The sequence below is a fragment of the Sus scrofa genome, chromosome 7 (genome assembly GCF_054392235.1).
Source record: "Sus scrofa isolate SSC_HxYL_T2T_F1_AM1 chromosome 7, Sscrofa_HxYL_maternal_Yorkshire_Landrace_v2.0, whole genome shotgun sequence".
Taxonomy (NCBI): Eukaryota; Metazoa; Chordata; class Mammalia; order Artiodactyla; family Suidae; genus Sus; species Sus scrofa.
Window position 1 is genome coordinate 47,741,497 of NC_139389.1, and position 27,813 is coordinate 47,769,309.

The 27,813-nt window shown below is 52.4% G+C and overlaps 1 protein-coding gene across 22 annotated transcripts; it reads left to right on the forward strand.

The window, feature by feature from the left end:
* Positions 1-655: 655 nt before the first annotated feature.
* CAPN11 (calpain 11) lies at positions 656-27,813 on the forward strand. Of its 22 annotated transcripts, none has more exons than XR_014810193.1 (21): positions 656-951; positions 7,798-8,048; positions 8,394-8,463; positions 11,216-11,334; positions 13,001-13,134; positions 13,328-13,496; positions 15,959-16,042; positions 16,132-16,217; positions 16,448-16,522; positions 16,641-16,798; positions 16,994-17,166; positions 19,514-19,736; positions 20,030-20,069; positions 20,166-20,234; positions 20,323-20,380; positions 20,525-20,589; positions 20,835-20,903; positions 21,644-21,722; positions 21,820-21,936; positions 22,746-22,804; positions 22,938-23,359. XR_014810193.1 is itself a non-coding variant. In XM_084968175.1 (21 exons), the coding sequence occupies exons 1-21, from the start codon at positions 936-938 to the stop codon at positions 22,962-22,964; spliced, it is 2,115 nt and encodes a 704-aa protein (XP_084824301.1). In that variant the 5' UTR covers positions 671-935; the 3' UTR covers positions 22,965-23,359. The 22 variants fall into 22 exon arrangements, 2 of the variants coding, with proteins under 2 accessions (XP_084824301.1, XP_084824300.1); XR_014810188.1 differs by having other exon boundaries at positions 671-951; positions 7,795-8,048; XR_014810194.1 differs by having other exon boundaries at positions 671-951; positions 21,617-21,722.

Consider the following 27,813-nt stretch of genomic DNA (forward strand, 5'->3'; position numbering starts at 1 on the left):
CTTTAAAAAATGTATATACTGGAGTTCCCATCATGGCACAGTGGTTAAAAAATCCGACTAGGAACCATGAGGTTGCGGGTTCGATCCCTGGCCTTGCTCAGTGGGTTAAGGATCCGGCGTTGCCATGAGCTGTGGTGTAGGTCTCAGATGTGGCTTGGATCCCGTGTTCCTATGGCTGTGGTGTAGGCCAGCAGCTGTAGCTCCCATTCGACTCCTAGCCTGGAAACTTCCATATGCTGTGGGTGTGGCCCTAAAAAGCAAAAAAAAAAAGGAGAGGGGTTCCCACTGTGGTGCAGTGGGTTAAGAATGCAATTGCAGTGGCTCAAGTTGCTGCAGAGGCACAGGTTTAATCCCCAGCCTGGCACAGTGGGTTGAAAGGACCAGCATTGCCACAGCTGAGGCGTTCGGTCACAGCTGCAGTTTGAATTCAGCCCAGGGAACTTCCATATGCCTTGGGCACGACCGTAAACATTTAAAAACAATACTACTAAAAATAAGAAGGGGAGAGAGACACACAGAGGAGGCCATGTGAAGACACAGAGATGCACAGGGATTGCCTGTTGGTGGCTTCTGGAAACTTATCAAGATAAGAGGTCCGGTTGGGGTGTCAGCTCCTTCCTGGAAGCCTCGGGGAGAAGGAGAGGGACTCAGACTCATCCTGATTGGATGATGTGGTGAGGACAGCCAGCCTGGTAGTGGCCTCCGGGGTGGGGGTGCTGGGTCACCCTGTCCCCGTAGGAAGATGGCCCTTGGACTTGTGGGTGGGGACGGGGCTGGAAAGGGGCCAAGTTAGGGAGAGCGCCAGCCTGAGGGACCCAAGTGGGAAAGGGCAGCGGTTAACCTGCCGCTGTAATTGGAGAGTTCCGGGTGAGGGTGGTGTCCTCCAGCCCCTCCCCCAGCATCTTCAACTGTCAAGCACTGTGCCAGCCAACAGCATGCTGCCCTCCCCAGGTAGGCGCTGATGGGGTTTGTCCTACTGCTGTGCCTGGCAGACCTGGGCCTCCCCCCAGGGAAAGGGCTGTGTCCCCCTCTGTCACACTGGATGCTCCCAAGGCACGGGAACTGGGCCTCTCCCGCAGCCAACTCGGGAAAGAACAGGCGGTGGCTGGTCAGACCTTTGGGAGCCCAACCTCCTTGTTTCCACCGAGTGTTGGCGATGAGGAGAGGAGGGGGGCAGCCACCCCGATGTCCCAGTCTGGGCACCAGGCTTGTGGGACAGAACCTCCAGGGGCCATTAAGAGAAATAAGGGGGGAGTTCCCGTCGTGGCGCAGTGGTTAATGAATCTAACTAGGAACCATGAGGTTGCGGGTTCGGTCCCCGCGCTTGCTCAGTGGGTTAACGATCCGGCGTTTCCATGAGCTGTGGTGTAGGTTGCAGACGCGGCTCGGATCCCGCGTTGCTGTGGTTCTGGCGTAGGGCGGTGGCTACAGCTCTGATTGGACCCCTAGCCTGGGAACCTCCATATGCTGCGGGAGCGGCCCAAGAAATAGCAAAAAGACAAAAAAAAAAAAAAAAGAGAGAGAGAAATAAGGGGCACCCTAGCCTCAGTCTCTGGGCTTCTTGGGGACGGGGGACAAGAGGAAGACCCCAAACCCAGTCCGGGCAACACCTTTGTTTCCTCTCTGCTCCGGAAGTTGAGCTGTCACTTAATCAACAGGTCCCCATCTGATGGGGAGACGACATGTACGCCTGGGACAGAAAGTGCCCCCGTATCCATTCACTCCCTGTTTTCACACATGCCCTGCCCATCGGCCTCCCGACACCCGACCCCAACCCCGCCAACCAGTCTTGTCTGTCTGTCCATCAGTCTCAGTGTGTCCACGATATGCGTGAGCCCACCCTGCCAGCCGCTGAGTCAGGAGCGCAGAGGGTGGCCTGAGTATGCAGGACCTTAGGCAGGTTCGGAGTCAGGACAGTGAGTAAGGACTCCTGGGCTGGGCGATGGTCCAGGGACAGAGAACTCCAGGGAGATGAGGGAGGCGACATTTAATCCTCATCAACTTGAGACCATGATGTACGTGGACATCCACCCCTTCAGTGGTCCTTCTGGACTCCCATCCTGCGGGCTTGGCACACTCACTTCTGGGGGCAGCCAGGCAGAGGCCTCGGACAGCCCCGGGGGCAGGGACAGGTACAGACGGTTCCCCTGCTGGTGGGGCCTTGGCCCATTCTCTTGACCCAGATTTCTCACTCTTCACACTTGACATTTGGGGACAAGATATTTCTTCGTCGCGGGGGCTGTCCTGTGCACTGTGGGATGTTCAGCAGCATCCCTGGCCTCTGCCTACTGGATGCCAGTCGCCTCCCCTGCCCCACACCCCAGTCAGGACAAGCAAGATTGTCCTTAGACAGGAGTTCCCACTGTGGCACATAGGGATTGGCCCAGTGGATTGGGGATCCGGTGTTGCCAAAGCTGTGGCTTAGGTCACAACTGTCTCTCAGATCTGATCCCTGGCCCAGGGACTCTGTATGCCATGGGGTGGTCAAATTAAAAAAAAAAAAAAAAAAAAAAAAAGGAGTTCCCATCGTGGCGCAGTGGTTAACGAATCCGACTAGGAACCATGAGGTTGCGGGTTCGATCCCTGCCCTTGCTCAGTGGGTTAACGATCCGGCATTGCCGTGAGCTGTGGTGTAGGTTGCAGACGCGGCTCGGGTCCCGCGTTGCTGTGGCTCTGGCGTAGGCCGGTGGCTACAGCTCCGATTCAACCCCTAGCCTGGGAACCTCCATATGCTGTGGGAGCGGCCCAAGAAATAGCAACAACAACAACAAAAGACAAAAAAAAAAAGTCCCTAGACATCACCCAAGTGCTTCCTGGGGCGTGACTACCCCCTCTCCTCAGGGAGAAGCACTGACTTATCCTCTCTGGGAACCATAAGACCAAGCTGGCCAGGAACAGTCACTCCTGCCCTGCTGGCAATGCTGGCTGAGGATGAAGATGGGGAGATGGTGTTAGGTCCCCTGGCCCGACCTTCCTGCCAGAGAGAGGCACCTCCCTCAAGGGCAGGGAGGGATGAAGCTCACAAGCCTAGCTTGGGTCTGCAGTCAGGCTCAGTCCACCCCCACCCTCTCCCTGGGATCGTGGGCAGCTATGAAGCTCAGGGCTCCAGCTTCCTGTGCTGGTAGCTGTGGGCATGCCCAGCACAGAGCAGGCCCTCTGGACTGTCAGCCCTGCTGTTCTAACCCTGCTCCTGGCCTGTCAGCTCAAGGGAGATGCTCAGCTGAGACCCCCAGCTCCCATCTCTGAGGAACGCAGCCCTCTGGGGGGGTCCAATCCAGTCTCCCCTCCGGACAGCCCAGGAGCCCCCTGCCCCTCTGCAGCCGCTCTCTTTGCCTCGCTCTGGATTCCTCTCACACCCCAGCCTCAAGTGGACTCTGTTTAGCCTAGACCACATCCTTTCTCTTTTGCTCCTAAGCACGTCCTTATTCCAGAGGCAGCTGAGAATGTGGGGAGTCCAGGGGACCAGCCTGTGTGGCGTAGGACTGGAGATTCAGGGTGGACCTCGGCTCTGGGGCCTTACCTCCTCTTCCCCCTCCTCGGCATTCACCCCCCGGGTCCACTGTTGGAGTCAGTCCCGTGGGAGTCGGGGGGCAATACTCAGGAAGGATGGAAGAGGTCACAGTTGCTCTGGGACAGGAGGGTCCTGGTCCCCTGCCACCCACTGGCCTGGGATCTGTTGGCCCGTCTGACTGTTCCTCTGAGACCCAGCCATCCCACCCACTAGGCCATTCCCTAACTGGACCCTTCCCCACGGGCACCCCCTTCCCCTCAGCCCTCCTGCCCTCTACATTCCAATTTTCACTCTCCCCAAAAGGCAGTTATCTATTTGCATGGTCTGAAGCTCATTTTATTTTATTTTATTTTATTTGCTTTTGAGGGCCACAACCCTGGCATATGGAGGTTCCCAGCCTAGGGGTCCAATCGGAGCTATAGCTGCTGGCCTACACCACAGTCACAGCAACTGCAGATCTGAGCCACATCTGCGACCTACACCACAGCACACAGCAACGCCAGAACCTTAACTCACTGAGAGAGGCCAGGGATCAAACCTGCAACCTCAGGGTTCCTAGTCAGACTTGTTTCCACTGCGCCATGATGGGAACTCCTGAAGGTCATTTTTCAGGAGTTGTTTTATTGACGTGGTAATAATAATAAAATACATAATTAAATAATTGTGTATTTTACTATTAAATAAATATATTAGTAATTAAATATAATATAATTAAATGCAATTAATTATAAATATATTATATTTAATGTACATAAATATAATAATTATTAAATAAAATAATATAATACATGATATACAAAATAATAATTATGACATTGTGATAATTTCTGCTACACAACAGAGTGATTCAGTTATACGTATACACATCCATTCTTTTTCAGATTCTTTTTTTTTTTTTCCTTTTTTGGCCACCCCAAGGCATATGGAGTTCCTGGGCCAGGGATCAGGTCCAAGCCCAAGTTGTTATCTAAGCCCCAGCTGGGGGCAACCCCAGACCCCTCAGCCACTGTGCCAGGCTGGGGATCGAACCTGCAACCCAGAGCTCCCGAGATGACTCTGATCCCATTTTTCCCTAGTGGGAACTCCCATTCTCAGATTCTTTTCCCATATGGATTATCACAGAATATTGGGTAGAGGTTTCCTCTGCTGTACAGCAGGTCCCCGTTGGCCAATCATTCCATATACCTCAGGGTGCATATGCTACTCCCCAACCCCTGAAGGTCATTTTTTAAAAGAGTTCAATTGAAATATGATTCACAAACCATACAATTCACCCATTTAAAGTGTGTTGTTCTGGAGTTCCTGTCATGGCTCAGCGGTAACGAACCTGACTAGTATCCAAGAGGATGGAGGTTTGATCCCTGGCCTCGCTCAGTGGGTTAAGGATCCCCCATTGCTGTGGCTATGGCATAGGCCAGCAGCTGAAACTGATTAGACCCCTAGCCTGGGAACTTCCATGAGCCTCAGGTGCAGCCCTAAAACCAAAATAAATAATAAATAAATACAGCGTGCAGTTCTCAGTTCCTGCTCTGATGCAGTGGGTTAAGAATCCAACTGCAGTGGCTCGGATCACTGTGGAGGCAAGGAGTGGATCCCCGGCCGGGCACCATGGATTAAAGATCTGGTGTTCCCCGGCCCAGGAACCTCCATATGCCACAGGTGTGGCCATTCAAAAGAAAGAAAAAGGATCACACACGCTGTAGTCAGAGTATGTACACACATACAGCGATTGGCTGGCGAAAGGAAAGAAAACGTAAAGAAAGTGTGCGATTCCATGGTTTTCAGGAAATTCACGAAGTTGTGCCACTATCACCACAATCAATTTTAGAACATTTTCATTCTCCCCACAAAGAAACCCCATAGCCTTTAGCCATCAACTTCCAATCCCCAAGCCCCTGAGCCCTAAGCAAGCACAGGTGCAAGTCCCTTCTCTGTATAGATTGGGCTATTTGGGGCATTTTACATAATCGGAACCACACAATACGAGGTCCTCTGCCACCACCACCTTCTTCACTTAGTGTAACGATCATCCATGTGGTGGCTGCACCAGTACTTCATGTCTTTTTATGGTTGAATAATTTTCCTCATTTTGTGTGTTCATTCATCAGCTGATGGACATTTGTGTTTTGTTCCCACTTTCTGGTGCTTGTGAATGATGCTGCTATGAACATTTTTGTACAAGTTTGTGTGTGGGTGTATATTTTCATTTCTCTTGGGTACACAGACCTAGAGGTGAAATCGCTGGATCAGATGGTAATTCCACGTCTAACTGAGGAGAGCCCAGACTGTCTTCCAAAGTGTCGGCACCCTTGTACGTTCCCACCAGCAGGGTACAGGGGCTCCAGTTTCACCGCCTCCACGCCAACACTGCATGTTTCCAGTCTTTTTGGATTATAGCCATCCTAGCGGGTGTGAAGCAGTATCTCATTGTGACCTTGACTTGCGTTTTGTTTTTTTGGTTTTTTTGGTTTTTGTCTTTTGTCTTTTTAGGGTCGTACCCGCCACATATGGAGGTTCCCAGGCTAGGGGTCAAATCGGAGCTGCAGCTGCTGGCCTACACCACAGCCACAGCAACAGAGGATTTGTGACCTACATCAAAGCTCATGGCAACACCGGATCTTTAACCCACTGAGCGAGGCCAGGGATCAAACCTGCATCCTCATGGATACTAGTAAGATTTGTTTCCGCCAAGCCACAATGGGAACTCCTTGACTTGAGTTTGATGATGAACAATGTTGAGGATTTTTTTATGTGATTATTGGTCATTTGTATGTATACTTCATAAAAATACCTATTCAAATCCTGTATCCTTTTTTTTTTTTTAGCGCTGCACCCACGGCATATGGAAGTTCCCAGGCTAGGGGTAAAATCTGAGCTACAGCTGCCAGTCTGCACCACAGCCACAGCAACAGCAACATAGGATCCAAGCCATGTCTGCAACCTACACCACAGCTCACTCTCGGCAGCGCCGGATCCCCAACCCAGTGATCGAGGCCAGGGATCCAACCTGCATCCTCAGGGATTCTAATTGGATTCATTTCCACCGTGCCACAAGGGGAACTCCTTCTGTCCATTTTTTTAACTTGGCTGTGCCTAAGGCATACAGAATTTCCCCGGGCTGGGGATCGGACCCAAGCCACAGCAGTAACTGGAGCCACGGCAGTGACAATTCCAAGTCCTCAACTGCTAACCACCAGGGAACTCCCCTTTGCCCATTTTTGGTTTGTTTGTTTGTTTTTGGCCATAGCATGTGGAAGTTCCCAGGCCAGAGATCAAACCTGTGCCACCCAAGCCCCTGCTATGACAACACCAGATCCTTAGCCCGCTGCACCACAAAAGAACGCCAACCTTCAGCCCCCTTTTTTTTTTTTTTTTTTTTTTTTTTTTTTGGTTTTGGCCAAACTTTTTATTTAGTATTCTGTAGTTGCTTAACACACACTTAAAGGTCTTATTGAGGGAGGGGGAAAGGAAGGGTTTCCTTGTAGATTCCCAAGGAAATGTCAGAAAGGCAAAATACGGCCATTGTCCATTTGTTTTTTTGAGTGTTTACTGGGCGAACAGCACTTTCCTTACATATAAGCATCTGATCTCAGGTGTTTCATACTGAGAACATGGAGATTTTTGTTTGAAGACATTTGGAAATCCTAAGAGGAGCATTCCCCAACCACCCTCTAATAGCTAGCTTGTTTGAATAGGCAGGAGGATTCATCTATTTTAGGTGGCTAGATATTTTGTGGAAGAGCTTAGAATTGCTTGCCTCATCATTTACGGGGAAAAATCTTAAAGGAAGTGGCCTTTAGCGACACCCTTCCTTGGAAAATTACAACGCTAGTACACATGTCACATCTTAACACATTTAACATGTGCTTGTTGAAAGCAATGTCATAAACTCAAATATGATTTAACATGTTATGTTTTTCCTCACAAGAACATAAAAATTATGGCAGGGGAACTTAACAGGAAATTTGAAAAAGGCAACACACTTTTTCCTTTTAGTCCTTGGGTCATGATGACAGGCTCGGTTCCACTTTTGTTTGTTTCTTTGAACAGGGATTTTGGTCCAAAGTTTCGTTTGTTTTATAATATCTGCTTCCGCCTTCCCCTCTATCAGATTGGCTTCCTCCACGGCCACCACCTCTCCGTGCTCTGAGGCTTGACCTGCCATGGGACCCTCGTGGAGGAGGGTACCCCCTTTCCATCGAAGGGGGAAGCCCTCTTTCTTGTCTGCCAACCCCGATCACGCTCAGTCCATTTTTTAATCGGGTTCTCTTTTCCTTATTAAGCAGAGACCAGTATCACTAACAAGGGGATAGCGGCTCACATAACCCAGAGCCGACTAAGGGCCAAAGGTGTGGGCCAGCAGCACAATGCCGAGAACTACAACAACCAGAGCTTTGAGGAGCTGCGAGCAATCTGCCTACGGAAGGGGCTGCTGTTTGAAGATCCCTTATTCCCTGCCGAGCCCAGTTCGCTGGGCTTCAGGGAACTGGGCCCCAACTCCAAAAATGTGCAGAACATCAGCTGGCAGCGACCCAGTGTGGGTACTGGGAGGGGAGGCACGGACTCATGGGGCGGGGGTTCTAGTGACACCCCAGTTGCTTGGATAATCTCCACACACCCCCAATCTGGCCCTGCACTAGGATCCACCTGCATCAGGGCTGGGATGGTTCCGGACACGCTTAAGCAAAACCACTCAGACAATCCGGGAAGGCCACTCCCTGACCTTTGCTGTCACAGACTCCATGTCACATGCCAAGCTCCCCCTGCCTGCCATCCATGTCTCCCCCTAGAATCCAGAGGCGGGCTTTTTTCCTGGAGGTAGGAGGGAGGTTTGGGGGGGCCGGGTATCTAACTCTCTGAAACCTTTATTCCTTCACTGCAGCAAATCACCAGCAATCCTCAATTCATTGTGAATGGGGTCAGCCCGACAGACATCTGCCAGGGGGTGCTTGGTGAGCGGGGAGCAGGAAAGCTGGGGGTTGGGGGGGATGGGGGAAGAGGGCTGAGGTAGGGGAGTGTCAGAGTGTCTTTTTTTGTCTTTTTTCTTTTTTTTTTTTTTTTTTTTTTTTAGGGCCACACCCGTGGCATATGGAAGTTTCCAAGCTAGAGGTCCAATCAGAACTACAGCTGCGAGTTTACACCACAGCCATAGCAACTCAGGATCCAGGCTGTAACTTTGACCTACAGTGCAGCTCATGACAATGCTGGATCCTTAACCCACTGAGCAAGGCCAAGGACTGAACCCACGCATCCTCATGGTTACTAGTCACGTTTGTTACTGCTGAGCCACAATGGGAACTCCCAGAGTGTCATCTGAGGCTGTGGGACCGCCAGCTCTAGGTTCAGACAGGCTCTTCTATTTCCCAGGCTCTTCCCCTAATCCCAGTTCCACCCCCATCTGCTGCCCTCTGGGTCTGGGAGTAAGCTGGGGTGCTATATTATCCATTGCTAGGCAATCGATTGCTCCAAGACTCACTCAAGATACCAGTTGGGTTTGTTACCACTGAGCCACAACGGGAACTCCCTAGACTTGGTGATTTAAAGCAACAACAAATATCTATCATCTCACCGTTTCTCTAGGGCAGGAATTGAGAAGCAGTATAGCTGGATGGGTCTGGCTCAGGGTCTCTCCTGGGGCTTCGGTGACCTGAAGGTTTCATGGAAGTGGGAGGGCCCCCTTCCAAGGTGACACACTCACTTGGCAAGAAGCCTCAGGTCCTGCCACACAGGCTTCCCTGTAGGACACTAGAGTGTCCACACAAGAAGCTGGTGGTAATGAGTGCACAATCCAGCCCACACTCAAGGGGAGAGAAATTAGGCTCCTGCTCCTGAGGAGAGGATGATCAGAGGACTTGTGGGCACATATTAAAGCCACTGCGAGGGGTTCCCGTTAGGGCTCAGTGATAACAAACCAGACTAGAATCCATGAGGACTCAGATTCAATCCCTCACCTTGCTCAGTGGGTTAAGGATTCAGTGTTGCCATGAGCTGTGGTGTAGATTCCAGATGTGGCTGGGATCTGGCATTGCTGTGGCTATGGTGTAGGCCGGTAGCTGCAGCTCTGATTCGACCCCTAGCCTGGGAACTTCCATATGCCATAGGTGCGGCCCTAAAAAGACAAAAAAAAAAAAAAAAAAAAAAAAAGGTCACGGCGAGTGCCACGACTTCCTCAGTCTGGGGTATCAGGTAAAGGAGCAGCCCACCCTCCTGCAGGCTCCCATGGACAGGCCCCCAGACATACCTTCCTCCCTAAGCCCCATCCTTTCCCACAGTTTCCTCCAAAGCCCTCGTTGAATCTCTAGGGATGGAGTTCCCATTGTGGCTCAGCAGGTTAGGAATTTGACTAGTATCCATGAGGATGAAAGTTCGATCCCTTGGTCTTACTCAGTGGGTTAACTTTCCATAGTTGCTGCAAGCTGTGGTGTAGGTCGCAGACGCGGCTCGGATCTGGCATTGCTGTGGCTGTGTGGAGTGGGACGGCAGCTGTAACTCCAGTTGATCCCATAGCCTGGGAATGTCATATGTCATGGGTGCGGCTCTGAAAAGATCAAAAAAAAAAAAAAAAGAATCTCTAGGGATAAGGCCAGGGTGGGCTTTCTCTGAGGCTGAATTCTGTCCTCTTTGGGGCAGAGGCAAGGGCAGGATGTGGGCAGGGCAGAGGCCCAGGAGGCTTCAGGCCCCATGGCTGCAGCAGAAGGGGCTGGGGCTCCAGGAGGGGCTCCAGAAGGAGAAAATGCCTCTTCTAGGTGCCCTTTTGATGATAGCAGTTGGAGCATCCTTCACTTTCCCTTCCCACCCTATGCTTCCCTCCAAGGGCATCTCAGGCAGCCAGGAGGCCCTGGTCATCACAGAAGCTTTCCCAGTGCCCTCAGCCTCAGCCAGGCCCTGGGCCCCACACAGGGCACCACCCTGCCTCCACAGCCCCACCTGTGATCTGAGGCACCCCCCCACACAGCAGGAGAGATGGCCGCAGATGACCTCAGACCAAGAATCCTGCCCCTGTGTCCCAGCTGGGGTACAGACTGAGCCCCCTGGGTCTCCAGTATTATGGGGGTGACCCAGTTTAATAATGAGACAGAGGTGGGGGTCATGGGAAAGGTGACTGGCCTTGTTCAAGGGACGGGAGATAATTGACTGTGCCCACCCCCAAAGGCAGGTCCCAGAGGGAGAAGCAAGACCAAGGCCAGAGGTTCCCTTCATGGCCCAGTAGAAACGAATCCAACTAGGAACCGTGAGGCTGCGGGTTTGATCCCTGGCCTCGCTCAGTGGGTTGGGGATTGGGCTTTGCCGTGAGCTGGGGTATAGGTGGCAGATGCGCCTTGGACCCCCGTGTTGCCGCGGGCTGTGGTGTAGGCCGGCAGCTGTAGCTCTGATTCAATCCCCAGCCTGGGAAGCCCCATGTGCCAGCCTAAAAAGGGTACAGCCCTAAAAAGAAAAAAAAAAAAAAAGACCAAGGCCGAAAATACCTTCTCTCCCAATCCCAAAACAAAAGTGATTGACTGTCATTTGCGAGTCTCTCACCTAAGAGAAGGCTCTCACCTCTAGAGCCTTCCCTTCCGCTCTCGCTCTCCCCCGGCTGGCTTCCCCCGCAAACAGCCCTTAGCAGGAGGGCCTCTCTAGCGGGGGAGGGGGGCCCTCAGAGCCAGCTCCTGCTCCTTGGGGTCTGGATTCTGAGTTACATGGGGAGCCCTTCTGTCTCTCCAGGGGACTGCTGGCTGCTGGCTGCCATCGGCTCCCTCACCGTGTACCCCAAACTCTTCCACCGTGTGGTGCCCAAGGGCCAGAGCTTCAAGAAAAACTATGCCGGCATCTTCCACTTCCAGGTGAAGGGCAATTTGAAAGCCAGAGTTGTGTGCGAGGGGTGCGTGCATGTGTGTGTGTGTGTGTGAGAGAGAGAGAGAGAGAGGAGGGAGAGAGAGGAAGAGAGAGAAGATAAAGAATGTGCACATGCTGGATTCCCGTCATGGTTCCGACTAGGGACCAGTGGGTTAAGGATCCGGTGTTGCCATGAGCTGTGGTGTAGGTCGCAGATGCGGCTTGGATCCCGAGTTGCTGTGGCTGTGGTGTAGACCGGCAGCTGTAGCTCTGATTAGACCTCTAGCCTGGGAACATCCATATGCCGCGGGGAGCGGCCCTAGAAAAAACCAAAGGAAAAAAAAAAAGAGAATTGGTACATGCTTTGAAGTTCATCTTTTTCGTATTCTTTTTGAAAAATGACATTTACTACGATGGATTTTTGCCTAATTATCAGCAAAACATCTGCTCACTGGAAGACATCATGGAAGCTAACTTTTTTTTTTTTTTTTTGCTTTTTAGGGCCACACCTGCAGCATATGGAGGTTCCCAGGCTAGGGGTCATATTGGAGTTGGAGCCACTGGCCTATGCCACAGCTCACGGCAACGCTGGATCCTTAACCCACTGAGGGAGGCCAGGGATCGAACCCAAAACCTCATGGTTCCTAGTTGGATTTGTTTCCGCTGCACCTCAGTGGGAACTCTGGAAGCTAATTTTTTAAAGCCTCCAAAGAAAACAATTATCAGTCTGTGGCTCTTCCTCCTTTTCCTCTCCTTGTCCTGCTTCTGTCTCTGTCTCTTCCTCCAGGGGAGATACACACGTGTATATGCACATTTACATGTATATGCATATGTATAGGTATGAGCGTATCCGACATTGGGAATTTCTGCCATGTGATTTTTGGACTCTGTTCTTTTAAGTTAAGCGACATATGGACAAATTCCTCCTGTCATAAAATATTTCCAAAAATCACAAGAGGTTTTTTTCTCATCTTTTTAGGGCCGCCCTCGCAGCCATGGAGGTTCCCAAGCTAGGGGTCGAATCAAGAGCTGCAGCTGCCGGCCTATACCACAGCCACAGCGATGTGGGATCCGAGCCCCACACCACAGCCACAGCAACGCCATGCACCCTCATGGACACTAGCCAGATTCGTTTCCACTGAGCCTTGACGGGAGTCTGTGGCACAGTGGGTTAAGAATCCAGCAGCAGAGGCTTCGATCCTGGCCCAGCACAGTGGGTTAAAGATCCAGTATTGCTGCAGCTTCAACTCGAATTCTCTCCCTGTCTGGGGAATTTTCATATGCCATGCGTGCAGCCATTAAACAAGAAAGAAAGAAAGAGAGAAGGAGAGAAAGGCAGGCATCCTAAAGTTCATTCAAGGTCAAAAGGTGGGCGGGTCCCTCGGGAGCCCAGGCAGAACCTGGAGATAAGGATGCTGGGGAGGTTCAGGCCTTTTTAGGGGATGGGCTCTCTGAACTGGTGTGTCACAGAACCTGCCACCAGAAGGCGCTTGTGTCACAGAGTCCTCAGGCAAGGAGGAGAGAGGGAGAGAGAGAGAGAGAGAGAGAGAGAGAGAGAGAGAGAGAGAGAGAGAGAGAGAGGGAGAGTGTGTGTTTGTGTCTTCGCGCGCGCACTCTTGGCCTGGCACAGACAGATATCCCACACTCGGCTGAGACTCAGCTTGCTACCTGCAGATCTGGCAGTTTGGCCAGTGGATGGATGTGGTGGTGGATGATCGGCTGCCCACAAAGAATGGCAAGCTGGTGTTTGTGCACTCAGCCGAGCGCACTGAGTTCTGGAGCGCCCTGCTGGAGAAGGCCTACGCCAAGTGAGTGCTCCAGCCAAGGGGTTGGGCTGGCCTCCAGGTCTGCCCTGACCGTTGGCAGCAATGGGGACAGCTGGAATCAGGGGAAGAGGCATGGGGACCGCAGAGCATCCTACCCTCTCCTCAGCCCACCCTCTGATGTCCAAGCTCACAACTGCCTCCTAGAGCCCAAACAGTGCCCTCTCTGTGCCCACAGGCTGAACGGATCCTATGAAGCACTGTCAGGGGGGAACACAATGGAAGGCTTTGAGGACTTCACGGGGGGCGTGACCCAGAGCTTCCAGCTCCAGACACCCCCTCAGAACCTGCTGAGGATGCTTAGGAAGGGCATAGAGCGATCCTCCCTCATGGGCTGCTCCATTGAAGTAAGCTGTACTTGGTCCTGGCTCAGGGCCTTTGCACCTCCTGTTGCTGTCACCTAGAAAGCTCTTTCCTCGGATACCTGCATAACTAGCTCCTTCTCTTTCATTTTTCAGTTCAAATGCCTCTTCCTCAGGCTAATCTTCTCTGTCTCCCAATCTAAATTAGCTGCTCTTATACTCATTGCTTCTTTACTTTGATTTAATTTTCTCCCCAACATTTATCATGAGCTGAAACTGGCTTACTTGTCTGTGTGTACATTCACGACCTAGCTTCTCTCGACAATTCTCCTATTCCATGAAGGCAGTGACCTTATCTGTCTCACTCACTGCTGGGTCCTAGGACTTAAGATGGTACTTACCATGCAATAGATGCCCAACCAGTACTTGTTCAAATAAATAAATGGAATAAATTTATTTATTCCATTTATTTATTTATTTTTGCTTTTTAGGGCCACACTCGCGGCATATGGAGGTTCCCAGGCTAGGGGTCGAATAGGAGCTGTAGCCGCCGGCCTACACCACAGCCACAGCAGCATGGGATATGAGCCCTCTCTGCAAGCTACACCACGGTTCACGGCAACACCGGAGTCTTAACCCACTGAGCAAGGCCAGGGATCGAATCTGCGTCCTCGCGGTTGCTTGTCAGATTCGTTAACCACTGAGCCACAACGGGAACTCCAATAACATAAAATTTGAAAAATAAAAAGAAATGAACTGTTGATACACACAACAACTTGGATGAATCTCAAGGAATGCATAAAAAAAACGCCCATCCCCAAAGGTTCCATACTGTATGATTCCATTTATGTGACAATCTTGAAATGACAAAAATTTGGGAATTGACAATTCCGACTCTGTAGAACTGAGAGCCACAGAGTCTGGAGTTGTCAGAGGCTGGGGAAGAGGTCAGAAGAGGTGGATGTTGGTTATCCAAAGGCAGCACGGAGTTCCCGTCGTGGCGCAGTGGTTAACGAATCCGACGAGGAACCTTAAGGTTGCAGGTTCGGTCCCTGCGCTTGCTCAGTGGGTTAACAATCCGGCGTTGCAGTAACCTGTGGTGTAGGTTGCAGATGCAGCTCGGATCCCGCGTTGCTGTGGCTCTGGCGTAGGCCAGTGGCTACAGCTCCTATTCGACCCCTAGCCTGGGAACCTCCATATGCCGAGGGAGCGGCCCAAAGAAATAGCAAAAAGCCAAAAAGCCAAAAAAAAAAAAAAAAAAAAAACAAACAAAGGCAGCAAGATGGATGCTAGTGCTGATGAAGCTGCTTTGCATCGTGACTACAGCGGTGGATCCAGGAAAGTACACATATGATAACACTGCACAAAACACACATAATAAGCACAAGCAAAAGTGAAGACCTGTATAAGACAGACAAATTGTGGAGTTCCCATGGGGGCTCAGCAGGTTAAGAACCCCCATAGCATCCATAAGGATGTCAGTTTGATCCCTGGCCTCGCTCAGTGGATTAAGGATCCAGCATTGTCTCAATCTACAGCTTAGGTTGCAGATGTGACTCGGATCTGGTGTTGCTGCGGCTGTGGTGTAGGCTGGTGACTGCAACTCTGATTTGACCCCTAGCCTGGGAACCTCCATATGCCACAGGTGTGGCCCTAAAAAAAAAAAAAAAGACAGAAAAAAAACAGGCCAATTGTGAAATTGTGTCAACATCAGGATCCTGGTTCTGATATTGTGTTATAGTTTTGCAAGATGTCACCACCCAAGGAAATTAGATAAGGGGTGCAAGGGCTATCTCTCTGTTATTTCTTACAATTACATGTGAATCTACAATCATTTGAAAATACGAAATTTAATTTTCTTTCTTTCTTTCTTTTTTTGCTTTTTCGGGCCATACCCACGGCATATGGAGGTTCCCAGGCTGGAGTCTAATTAAAGCTATAGCTGCCGGCCTACACCACAGCTCACGGCAACGCCGGATCCTGAACCCACTGAGCAAGGCCAGGGATCGAACCTGCAACCTTATGGTTCCTAGTCGGATTCAGTTCCACTGGGCCACAACGAGAACATCATCTCTATGTTATTTCTTACAACTGCATGTGAATCTACAATCATTTGAAAATACGAAGTTTAATTTTCTTTTCTTGCTTTTTTTTTTTTTTTACTTTTTAGGGTGGCATATGCATATGGAGATTCCCAGGCTAGGGGTCAAATCAAAGCTACAGCTGCCGGCCTACACCACAGCCACAGCAACGCCAAATCCAAGCCCCATCTGTGACCTACACCCCAGCTCACAGCAATGCCCAATCCCCAACCCACTGAGCAAGGCCAGGGATTGAACCCGAAACCTCATGGTTCCTAGTTGGATTCGTTTCTGCTGTGCCACATTGGGAACTCCCAAAGTTTAATTTCCTTAGAAAAGGAAACCAGAGAGTCATCACCTCTCTTTCTGGTGCCCCCGTCCCTCTGATCAGGTCCTGAGTTGGTTTCCTTCCTCTCTGTACGGTAGGTCACCAGCAACAGCGACTTGGAGTCGCTGACACAGAGGATGCTGGTAAAAGGACATGCTTACTCGGTGACCGGCCTTCAGGATGTGAGTCTGACCACAGCACCCCACCTAGAGGGGCCTGAGGAGAGCCTCGCTGACCCTACACCCCTGACCTTTGTCCATCCTCCACCCAGATCTGGTACCACGGCAAGACAGTAACACTGATTCGGGTCCGGAATCCCTGGGGCCGGATTGAGTGGAATGGAGCCTGGAGTGACAAGTAGGCGGCCCTGACCAGCACTTGGGGTGAGGGGTAGAGCACATGCAGGCCCTCCAAGGCCATGCCACAGGGGGACTGATTGGCATCCAGTCCCCTGGGCATCGGGGCAAGTGAACCCCACCCCTCCAGAATCTCCATCTAACCGGGACGTTCAGGGATGGGGGAATCCCTGGAGGAGGAACAAGGTGCCCCCTGACCCCTGCCCCTCGCCTCCCACTGCCCGTCTCCAGTGCCAAGGAGTGGGAAGAGGTGTCCCCAGACTTCCAGAGGCAGATGCTGCACAGGAAGGAAGACGGGGAGTTCTGGTCAGTGCCGCTTGGATGGGACCGCCTCTGTCCCCACACCCTGTCCCACCTGTGCCTTGGATGGGGAGGCTGGCGGGGGGGCTGCGTGCTGCTGATGGCGCTGTCCCCTCCACCACAGGATGTCCTACCAAGATTTCCTGGACAACTTCACCCTCCTGGAAATCTGTAACCTGATGCCTGACACACTCTCTGACTACAAGAGCTGTTGGCACACCACCTTCTACGAGGGCAGCTGGCGGAGGGGCAGCACTGCGGGGGGCTGCAGGAGCCACCTCGGTGGGCACAGGGGACTCCGGGCACAGGGAGCAAGGGATGGGCCACTGACTCACCCCACAAGCAGGCCTGGGGGGGAGGTCACAGGGGTCAGGGGCCATCAGATCCCCCCGGGTCCTGTTGAGGAGGCAGCCACGTGGCTGGAAAGGCCATTCCCGAGGGGGAGTACAGAGCCGTCCGGACCTGTTTCCTCCACAGACACGTTCTGGACCAACCCCCAGTTTAAGCTCTCTCTCCCCGAGGAGGATGACGATGACCCAGAGGCCGAGGAAGCCGTCTGCACCTGCCTGGTGGCCCTGATGCAGAAGAACTGGAGACGGGGGCGGCCGCACGGAGCCCAGCTGCAGACCATCGGCTTTGTCATCTACACGGTGAGCACCCAGCTGGTCCCCCAGCCACTCTTGCTCCCTGCCCCCACCCCATGGCCTCCCCTGTGGGGCCACTGCCCACCTCCGCCCCCTGCCAACAACAGTGACGCCCTCCCATCTCCTCCACAGTCCTGATTTTTCTTGCACATGTGTTGCTTTTAATCTGAAACACTTAGGGAGCAACACACACACTTCATCTGTGCCAAGCATTGTTCCAAAGGCCTCTTGAGGAGTTCCCGTCTTGGCTCAGCAGAAATGACTAGGAACCATGAGGTTGCGGGTTCGATTCCTGGCCTTGCTCAGTGGGTTGAGGATCCGGTGTTGCCATGAGCTGTAGTATAGGTTGCAGACCCGGCTCGGATCTGGGGTTGCTGTAGCTGTGGTGCAGGCTGGCAGCTGAAGCTCCAATTGGACACTTAGCCTCCATATGCTGAGGGTGCGGCCCTAAAAAGACAAAAAAAAAGACAAAGGCCTTTCGAGTAGTAAGGCCTTTAATGAAGAGGAAGGAGATTGGGCCCCAGAGAGGTGGGGTCCCCGTTCCCACACACTCGGATTTCTCCACAACCCCCAGGCTCCCCACAGATGCCCCCCTGGGAAGCATATCAAGTATCAGGCGGCCAAGAGAAATCCCTGTCAAAAGGATCCCACATGCAGCTTCACTAACTCCTAGAAACGCCCACTTATCCATTCAACATGGTCAACGATATTCATGGAACCCCTCCCATATGCCGGCCCCCAGACCAGCCCCAGAGTGTCGATCAAGCACAGTGCAGACACCAGCAGTGTCCCCCTCCTAGGCTGTGAGTCCCCAGGTTAACAGACACCTCCTGAAGCCATTGCCAAGGTTAGAAGCAGCCCTTCCAGGAAAGGCTATATTCACACACTCCAGTGCCATCAGCATATTAAAGGTTTGGGGACATCCCTGGAAGAGAGCAGCTATTTTATCTTTATTTTATTATTTTTTCTTTCTATAGATGCACCCACGGCATATGGAAGTTCCCATGCTAGGGGTTGAACGGGAGCCACAGCTGCTGGCCTGCGCCACAGCCATGGCAACACCAGATCTGAGCAGCATCTGCAACCTACACCACAGCTCACGACAACGCCAGATCATTAACCCACTAAAAGAGGCCAGGGATCAAACCCGAATCCTCAGGGATACTATGTCAGGTTCTAAACCTGATGAGCCACAACAGGAACCCCAAGCAACCTATTTATCTTCGTTTAACTCGCCTTTTTTAACAAACTTCTATGTGCTCATCCCCTGATTTCAATAATTCCCTATTAACTTCCAACAGGAGGTGAGTGCTTAAAGGAAAATGCTCTCCCAGTTTTTTTTTAATCCCAGGTCCTCCACTGTCCAGCAGTGTGAGATTGAGCAAGTTATCTCACTCTGAAGGATTCCATTTCCCATTCTTAACCTGCAGTGGTAAAAATCTCCCCCTGGGAGTTCCCTTAAGGCACAGCAGGTTAAGGATCCAGCATCATCACTATAGCAGCTGGGGTTTGATTCCTGGCCCAGGAACTTCCACATGCATGGGCTAGGCCAAAAAAAATTTTTTTTAAACCCCCCGCCCCGGGGAGTTCCCATCGTGGCTCAGCAACGATGAACCTGACTAGTATCCATGAGGACACAGGTTCGATCCCTGGCCTCACTCAGTGGGTTAAGGATCCAGCATTGCCAGGAGCTGGCGTGTAGGTTGCAGACTCAGCTCGGATCTGGCATTGCTGTGGCCCCGGCGTAGGCCGGCAACTGTAGCTCTGATTCAACCCCTAGCCTAGGAACTTCCATATGCCGCAGGTGCAGCCTTAAAAAGAAAAAAATAAAAATTTTTTTTAATCAATAAAAAGAAACATCTTCTCCTGGCAAAATTTTGTGTAAACCATACTCTGCTGTCAGTAGCTGAAGGGTTATCAATGCTGGGACTTTTAGCTATTAGAGCCCACGCACCTCCCCACCACCAGCATCCTAGTGCCCCTGACACAGCCCCCTCCCCTAAACACACACCCGGCTTCCACTGGCCTGAGCCCCTTCACCATTCTGAGGATCCAACCCTCCTCTCTCTTCCCTTTCCAGATCCCGAAGGAGGTACACAAGACATGGGGCTTGATCCTGGGCCACCCCACCTCTGGCTGCACCTGGGTGGGCAAGGGGTAGAATTCTAGGAAAGGCTCTGGGGGCCACTGGGTCAGTCCCCCGGCAGGAGTCAGGAAAGGAAGTGAGCACACCGTGGTTACCTGCCAGCTGGGCAGTGTCCAGACCTCTTGGCCCTGCCGAGCCAGGCCTCATGGTGGGGATCCCTCCACCCCTCCCCCTCCCACCCCCCTTGGGCCCGGTACCCACCCCCAGGGCACATACAGTTTCAGAACCTCCAGGATATCCACTTGAAAAGGGACTTCTTCGAGAAGTATCAGGACCTGGGCTTCTCAGAGATCTTCACCAATTCCCGGGAGGTGAGCAATCACCTCCGGTTGCCTCCAGGCGAATATATCATCATCCCCTCCACTTTTGAGCCGCATAAGGATGCCGACTTCCTGCTCCGGGTCTTCAGCGAGAAGCACAGCGAGTCCTGGTGAGGGGCCCCACCTGACGGTTCCAAGGCTCCCGGCCCCAGAGCTGTACGATGGCAGGCTCAGGGAGCAGTCACCTGGCCCCATCCTCACTCTGTCCCTATTTTACAGACGGGAAAACTGAGGCACAAGGCAGGGAAGTCCCAGGTAGTAGCAGAGCCAGAACCAGAACCCAGATCCCACAGAGCCCAGGCACCTGACAGGATCTCCCGACGCCCCACCCACTGGAATCCCCGTCTCTCTGCCCCCCACCCCCACCCCTGCTCACCCCCAGCTTTCACCCACTCTTGCCCAGGGAACTGGATGAAGCCAACTGCACTCAGCTTCTGCAAGAGGTGAGGGGAGGCTGTGGGGCTGGGGGCTTGGAGGCAGCAGGTGGGGGTGTGGAGGAACTTTCTGGACTGAGTCTCCTCCCCTTCTTTGCCCCCCAGGAGACCATCTCGGAGAATGAAATAGACCAGAACTTTCTCCATTTGTTTCAGATAGTGGCTGGTGGAGAGGTGAGGCACAGAGGGCTGGGGGCTGAAAGGAGGTGGATGCGAGTGGGCTGAAGGGGCCAGAGTAGAGGTTTAGGGCTCCCCTTCCTAGGATAAGGAGATTGGCGTGTACGAGCTGCAGAAGCTGCTCAATAAGGTGGCATCCAAATGTGAGTCCCCCACCCCCTACTCACCACCCCTGCCCCACAGCCGGCGCCCCACCTGACCCACCCCGCCCCCCACCCCTGTTCCCCCCACATCCCATCAACCCGCTACTCACTCCTCCTCTCCTTCCTGCCCCTTGCCTCCCTCAGTCAGACACCTCAAAACCAAAGGCTTCAGCCTGGACGTGTGCCGCTGTATGATCAACCTCTTGGATGTATCTTCCAGTCCAGTGGGCAGTCCTATCCAGCGCTGTCCCGCCCAGCCCCCTACCCCTGAGCCTGGCCCCTGAGGTTGTAGGAATTAGGCTCTGGGGTAGCAAAATATGCCAGACCGGCTGGCTGTAACCATAGTTACCATACAGGACCCTGGTGCGTCACCTCCGTGAGCCCCTTCACTTCCCAACCCCCAGGACGCCCTCCAGCCTCTCCTCGGATATCCTTGACTACCCGCCCTTCCTAGAAAGACAGCTCTGGCAAACTGGGGCTTCAGGAGTTCCAGATCCTGTGGAGAAAAATCAAGAAATGGACGGTAAAGGGCCTTGAGGGGGGCCCGTTTATGGGGCAGAGAAAGAGGCTATCAGGAGAAATGAGGACTAGTAAGGATGAGGCTGGAACAGGAGCCCCTGACTAGACACACACACACACACACACAGCAGGATGGAGCTGTTGATGTGTTGGTTATTTTTCTTATCTTTCGGTGTTTTGTTTTGTTTTACTATTTAGGGCCACATTTGCAGCTTATGGAGGTTCCCAGGCTAGGGGTCGAATCCAAGCTGTAACTGCTGGTCTACACCACAGCCACAGCAATGTCAGATCTGAACCGCGTCTGTGACCTTATACCACAGCTCATGGCAACACCGGATCCTTGACCCACTGAGTAAGGCCAGGGATCGAACCTGCATCCTCATGGATAGTAGTCAGATTTGATTCTGCTGAGCCACAGTGGGAACTCTGATGTGTTTGTTATTAACTAGTCAAAGTATTCAGTAATAAGTACAGTCCAGGTATTGGCCAACATAAAGGATACAGGCAGGAAGCCTCAGGCAGCGGTACCAGGGTGCCAGGATGCCAAGAACTAATCCTACACTCACCAGGTGATAGGAATACTGGAGCTGGGGATGGGGTAGAGAGGAAGCAGCAAGCTGGGGCGTGGGGGGAGAAGACAACGTGGGGGCCCCCCAGGGTCTTGGAAAGCAGTTGCTTCAGCCTTTCATCCCTTTAACCACCACACCACGCACACAGCCCTGCAGCATCTGTCTGTCCCTTCAGGACATCTTCCAAGAGTGTGACCAGGACCATTCAGGCACCTTGAACTCCTATGAGATGCGCTTGGCAATTGAGAGAGCAGGTGGCTGGGGGGGCAGGGAAAGGGCTTCGGGGCAGGGACGGGGGAGACAGTGGCCAGGAGGCTGGACTCTCCGCCTTGGTACTGTTCTCTCTCCCAGGGATCAAACTCAGTAACAAGGTGACACAGGTGCTGGTGGCCAGGTATGCAAATGACGACATGATCTTGGACTTTGACAGCTTCATCAGCTGTTTCCTGAGGCTGAAGGCCATGTTCAGTGAGTCAGACTCCTGCCCACCCCCACCCTAGGCCATGGGACCACCGGCTTTCTCCCACTTTCCCCCACAAGAAGCCATGCTCCAGAAGCACTCCTCTTTCTGGGGCATGGATGCTCTGAGTTCAAATCCCAGCCCCTCCACTTGCTGGCTCTGTTGGCCTTGAGCAAGGCATTTATCTCTCTGTGCCTCTGTCTGCCTTATCTGTGACTGCAGCTAGCAGTAGAGCTCACCTGGGATGGGCGTACACGTTACAAGAGATAGTATTTTGAGAGCACTCAGAACTCGGCCTGGTTCTTAGGGAGGCTGTGGGAGTCCTTGTCATTCATCCTCTGCTGGGCTGGGGGTTTAGCTGGGGAGCAGGAAGGAGTAGCTTCTGCCTCCCTTTCTGATGTCCTCCCTTTGTGGGGAATGGGTCTTGCAGATGCCTGACTCGGCTCCCAACCCCTCTCCCTTTGCCCCTCCCCCCAAAACAGCGTACTTTCTTTTTTCTTTCTTTCTTTTTTTTTTTCTTTTTAGGGCCACACCCACAGCATATGGAGGTTCCCAGCCTAGCAGTTGAATTGGAGCTACAGCTGCCAGCCGATGCCACAGTCACAGCAAGGCCAGATCCAAGCCACGTCTGCAAACTACACCACAGCTCACAGCAACGCCAGATCCTTAACCCACTGAGCGAGGCCAGGGATGGAACCTGCAACCTCATGGTTCCTAGTCAGATTCATTTCTGCTGTACCACAATGGGAACTCCCAAAACAGCATACTTTCTAACCATGGACCCCTTCTCCCTTTGCCTCCTCCCCACCCAAAACAGCGTACTTTCTAACCATGGACCCCAATAATACTGGCCAGATTTGCTTGAACCTGAACCAGGTACAAAGAAGTGATTTTGGGGCACCTCAACCCATGGCTCCACCTGCCCTTCCCTGCCCCCCCCGCCCCCCTCAGCCCCTGCCCCCCTGCCCCACCCACCTCTCCCATCCTCTGAGATCCTCTCTCCCCACAGTGGCTGCAGATAACCATGTGGGGATAGAGTCCCTGCAGGAGCCTGGCTTCCTATTGCCACCACCAGCACCAGCCCCCCGGGGTTCTGGCCTGGAGGACGGGGTACCCCTTGCCACGCTCAGCTCTGCTGTCTCTGCTGATGGAATGGGCCCCAGACGCCATGCTCACTCCAGCCGAGGGACCTCCAGGCTCACCCTCCCAGCTCCAAGTGCTTCTCTCTAACCCCAGCCATCTAGTGGCTGGATTCCCCCCCAGTCTTCCTTTCTGAGTCTATTTCACTGAGGTTAATTGACACTTCCCCAGTGTCCCCTGGCTGGGGAGACTGTCCATGCTTCCTGTCCTGCTCATGCCCTCCTGCCTCATGGCCCCCCTCTTCTTCCCCTCACTCGGGGGCATTATTATAATTAACAACATGCCACTGGCTTCTGAGTCTCTGTGTTTCTATGGCAGAAAAAGACTGGCGGGGGTGTGAGTCGTCTCCTCAGCACCAAAGAGGGGCACCCAGTAACTCTCAGTTGGGGTGATACCACCCCACCTCCAAGGAGCATTTAGAAAATCGAGGTTGTCACAGAAGCTAGAGGGCATTGTTGGCATTTATGGGCAGTGCCAGGGATGCTTAAGGCACAAGGGTCTCTGCCTGTGAACCGTTAACAGAGAGCGGTACCCAGAGCAGCATCCAAGGAGCGGGCTGAGCCACAGGGCCCAGAGCCTCCTCTCCCTCTCCTCCCTCAAACTGGGGTCTCCAAAGGTGGCACTACTGGGGTCTCAGAGCTCCAAAGTCCAACACCTGCAAGAGAGAGCAGGTCCTAGAAATGAACTGCCCCTCCTGGGTGTGCAGCTGAGAGGGGTAAGGACTGTGAAACAGGTGAGTTCATTCCTGCCTTAAGAGTGTTCATGGGGAGTTCCTGTCGTGGCTCAGTGGTTAACGAATCCGACTAGGAACCATGAGGTTGCGGGTTCGGTCCCTGCCCTTGCTCTGTGGGTTAAGGATCCGGTGTTGCTGTGAGCGGTGGTGTAGGTTACAGACGCGGCTCAGATCCCACGTTGCTGTGGCTCTGGCATAGGCCAGGAGCTACAGCTCTGATTCGACCCCTAGCCTGGGAACTTCCATGTGCCATGGCAGAGGCCCAAGAAATGGCAAAAAGGCAAAAAAAAAAAAAAAAGAAAAGAGTGTTCTCGGGAGTTCCTATTATGGCTCAGTGGTAAAGAAACCCACTCGTATCCATGAGGACATGGGTTTAACCCACTTGGTGAGTTAGGCATCATGGCATTGCCATCAGCTGTGGTGTAGTCAGAGATGAGGCTCAGATCCCGTGTTGCTGTGGCTGTGGTGTAGGCCGGCAGCTGCAGCTCTGCTTTGCCCCTAGTCTGGGAACTTCCATATACTGCAGGTGCAGCCCTAAAAAGAAAGAAAGAAAAAAAAAAATAGGGTTCACAGAGTTCCCTGGTGGCTCAGCAGGTTAAGGATCCAGTGTCGTCACTGCTATGGCTCAGGTTCGATCCCAGGCCCTGTGAGAACTTCCACATTCCACATTCTGCATGGCTCCCCCACCCTTCCCGCCCTGCCCCAAAAAAGGTGCTCAGATTCAAACCATTCTTATTTTTAGAAAAATGAGCTTGCTGCCTGCCAAGCTATTGTCCTCACGGGAGGGAGGGAGGAAGGGAGGGAAACTTGGTCCTCCTGTCCTTGACTTTTGAGTCTCTGCCCCAGGTGCCCCCAGCTTGAAGACTGAGGCCACCAGCAGCACCGTCAACTGTACTTCTCCCCTCCTTCCAGATCTCTCTCTGATGTCCCCTTCTGGGGAACTGAACAAGCAAGCATCTCAGCCTCTTGCCTAGAGACAGCCTCCAAATTCCCTCAGATTAGAGACTGATGCATCTAACCCCCAAATGAATCAGAATCTCTCCCGTGTCTGTGTGCTTTCCGCTTCCTGGGGTCACTCACTTCCTTTCCTCCTGCGGTGCATGCTCAGAGGCTTCCTTCCACTGGCACTAAACCCCCTCACCCTGCTCGTGCTTAGTGGGAGGGCTGGGAGTCCAGTCTTCCTGGGTCTGGGGACTGATTCTCTGTGCCAGTGCTGCCCCCCGGCCTCCTGTGTGCCTTCAAAGACTAAACTCAGGCAACTGCCCCATTGATTCATTGTCGTCCCCCCCCCCCCGCCACCACCCTACTGCCTCCTGAAGAATCACTTCCCCCACCTGCTCCCGAAGTGCAGTCTAGTCTGAGACACAAGGTTAGCAAGTTTCTTAAAGACTGGTTATGGATTTCCCATCCTGGTTCAGTGGTTAACAAATCTGACTAGCAACCATGAGAATGCAGGTTCGATCCCTGGCCTTACTCAGTGGGTTAAGGATCCGGCGTTGCTGTGAGCTGTGGTGTAGGTCGAAGATGTGGCTCAGATCCTGCATGGCTGTGGCGTAGGCCAGCAGCTGTAGTTCTGATTCAATCCCTAGCCCAGGAAGTGCCATATGCCACAGGTGCAGCCCCAAAAAGCAAAACAAACAAACAAAAAAAAACAAAACACTGATTCCTCCAGGAGTTCCCATTGTGTCTGTGGAGTAACGAACCCAACCAGTATCCATGAGGACATGTGTTCGATCCCTGGCCTCGTTCTTTTTTTTTTTTTTTTTTGTCTTTTTGTCTTTTTGTTGTTGGTGTTGTTGTTGCTATTTCTTGGGCTGCTCCCGCGGCATATGGAGGTTCCCAGGCTAGGGGTTGAATCGGAGCTGTAGCCACCGGCCTACGCCAGAGCCACAGCAACTCGGGATCCGAGCCGCGTCTGCAACCTACACCACAGCTCACGGCAACGCCAGATCATTAACCCACTGAGCAAGGGCAGGGACCGAACCCGCAACCTCATGGTTCCTGGTCGGATTCGTTAACCACTGCGCCACGATGGGAACTCCCCTGGCCTCATTCTATAAGTCCGGAATCGGGTATTGCCATGAGCTGTGATCCAGACGCGTCTTGGATTCCGTGTTGCTGCACCTCTGATTTGACCCCTAGCCATATGCTATGGGTATGACCCTTAAAAAAAAAAAAAAAAAAAAAAAAAAAAGAGGAGTTCCCATCATGGCTCAGTGGTTAACCAATCTGACTAGGAACCATGAGGTTGTGGGTTCGATCCCTGGCCTTACTCAGTGGGTTAAGGATCTGGTGTTGCTATGAGCTGTGGAGTAGGTTGCAGACGTGGCTCGGATCCCACGTTGTTGTGGCTCTAGCAAAGGCGGGAGGCTACAGCTCCGATTAGACCCCTAGCCTGGGAACCTCCATGTGCCGAGGGAGCGGCCCTAGAAAAGGCAAAAAGACAAAAAAAAAGTCTGAGTCCTCCAACCCTATCTTGCCCCACCTTTCTCCTACCGAGCAGCTAAGGAACAAAGTCCCTAGGTGGGGGAGGGCTGTTTGATGGAGGCCTGAAAACTAGCAGGTCCCTTGAGCTTTTGAGAGGACTAGGGAGACCCAGTAGGTTCTGGGGGGCCCAGCAAGGTGCAGACCCCTCCCCTTCTCTGTCCCTTACCCTAGGGTGAGATGTTGCCAACTTCCAACTGGGTAGCCTTAGTCAAGTTATTTATTTCTCTAACAGAGTCTCTTTTTTTCTCATCTGTCAGTTGGGGGTGACAGTGCCTATCTCAGAGGGGTGAGATTATGAGGGTGAATCCCACAGAGGGTAAATTTATCTTTGTTACCTGAAAACTGCACTCTCCTCTTGGTGGGTATCAAGCCAAAAGACCCAACCAAGCCACAGAGCAGGAGAGGGATGAATTAATTATTTGTAGCAAGTAAGGAGAACATGGAGTTCCCATCATGGCGCAGCGGAAATGAATCTGACTAGGAACCATGAGGTTGCAGGTTTGATCCCTGGCCTCGCTCAGTGGGTTAAGGATCCGGCCTTGCTGTGAGCTATGGTGTAGGTTGCAGACAAGGCTCAGATCTGGCATTGCTGTGGCTGCGGTGTAGGCCAGCAGCTGTAGCTCCAATCAGACCCCTAGCCTGGGAACCTTCATATGCCACGAGTGGGGCCCTAAGAAAAAAGTAAGGCGAACCTCAGGGATCTTTTTTTTTCTTTTCTTTTCTTTTTCTTTTTCTTTTTTTTTTTTTTTTTAAGGGCCACACGTGCAGCACATGGAGGCTTTAGGCTAGGTGTTGAATTGGAGCTGCAGCCGCCAGCCTATGCCACAGCCACAGCAACACAGGATCTGAGCCACGTCTGTGACCTATACCACAGCTTATGCTGAAAGGATGAAAATGCAACCTGACCCTCCCAGAACCCAGGAAGTTAATAAGAAGCTCTAAATGCCCTCGAATTCCAGACCCTGTTCCCTATAGGTAAAAGATCATACTTTTTGCTGTTTTAGGGCTTGCTTTCTGTTCTGTACAAAACTATGTGGAAGGGGAAAAACAGGCCCCTGAGTATGTGCCTCTATGCATGAAACTTCTTGAAACTGCTTGAGATAACAGGGAAAAGGGTTCCTAACTGCTTGTTTGGCTTCTGTAAAGCTGCTTGCATAAGATAAAAAGAGGAAAAGTTAATCACCTAACCAACCCCAGTAAGTTTGGTTGCGCCACAATATGTTGAAAATCCTGATAAATATATCTTGGCGACAATATGTCTCCCCAACCCAGGGACAGGCACAAACACGTAACCCCAGAACAACTTAAAATTAATTGGTCCACGAAGCGCAGGCTCTCGAAGTTTTGAATTGACTGGTTTGTGATATTTTAAAATGATTAGTTTGTAAAAGCGCGGGCTTTGTTGTGAACCCCATAAAAGCTGTCCCGACTCCACACTCGCCGCCGCAGTCCTCTACCCCTGCGTGGCGTACGACTGTGGGCCCCAGCACGCTTGGAATAAAAATCCTCTTGCTGTTTGCATCAA

Coding starts and splice junctions, on each gene's coding strand:
- CAPN11 (XM_084968174.1), top strand. Junction 20,381..20,524: donor CAATAAGGTGGCATCCAAAT/GTGAGTCCCCCA, acceptor TGCCTCCCTCAG/TCAGACACCTCAAAACCAAA. Junction 20,904..21,643: donor GAAAAATCAAGAAATGGACG/GTAAAGGGCCTT, acceptor CTGTCCCTTCAG/GACATCTTCCAAGAGTGTGA.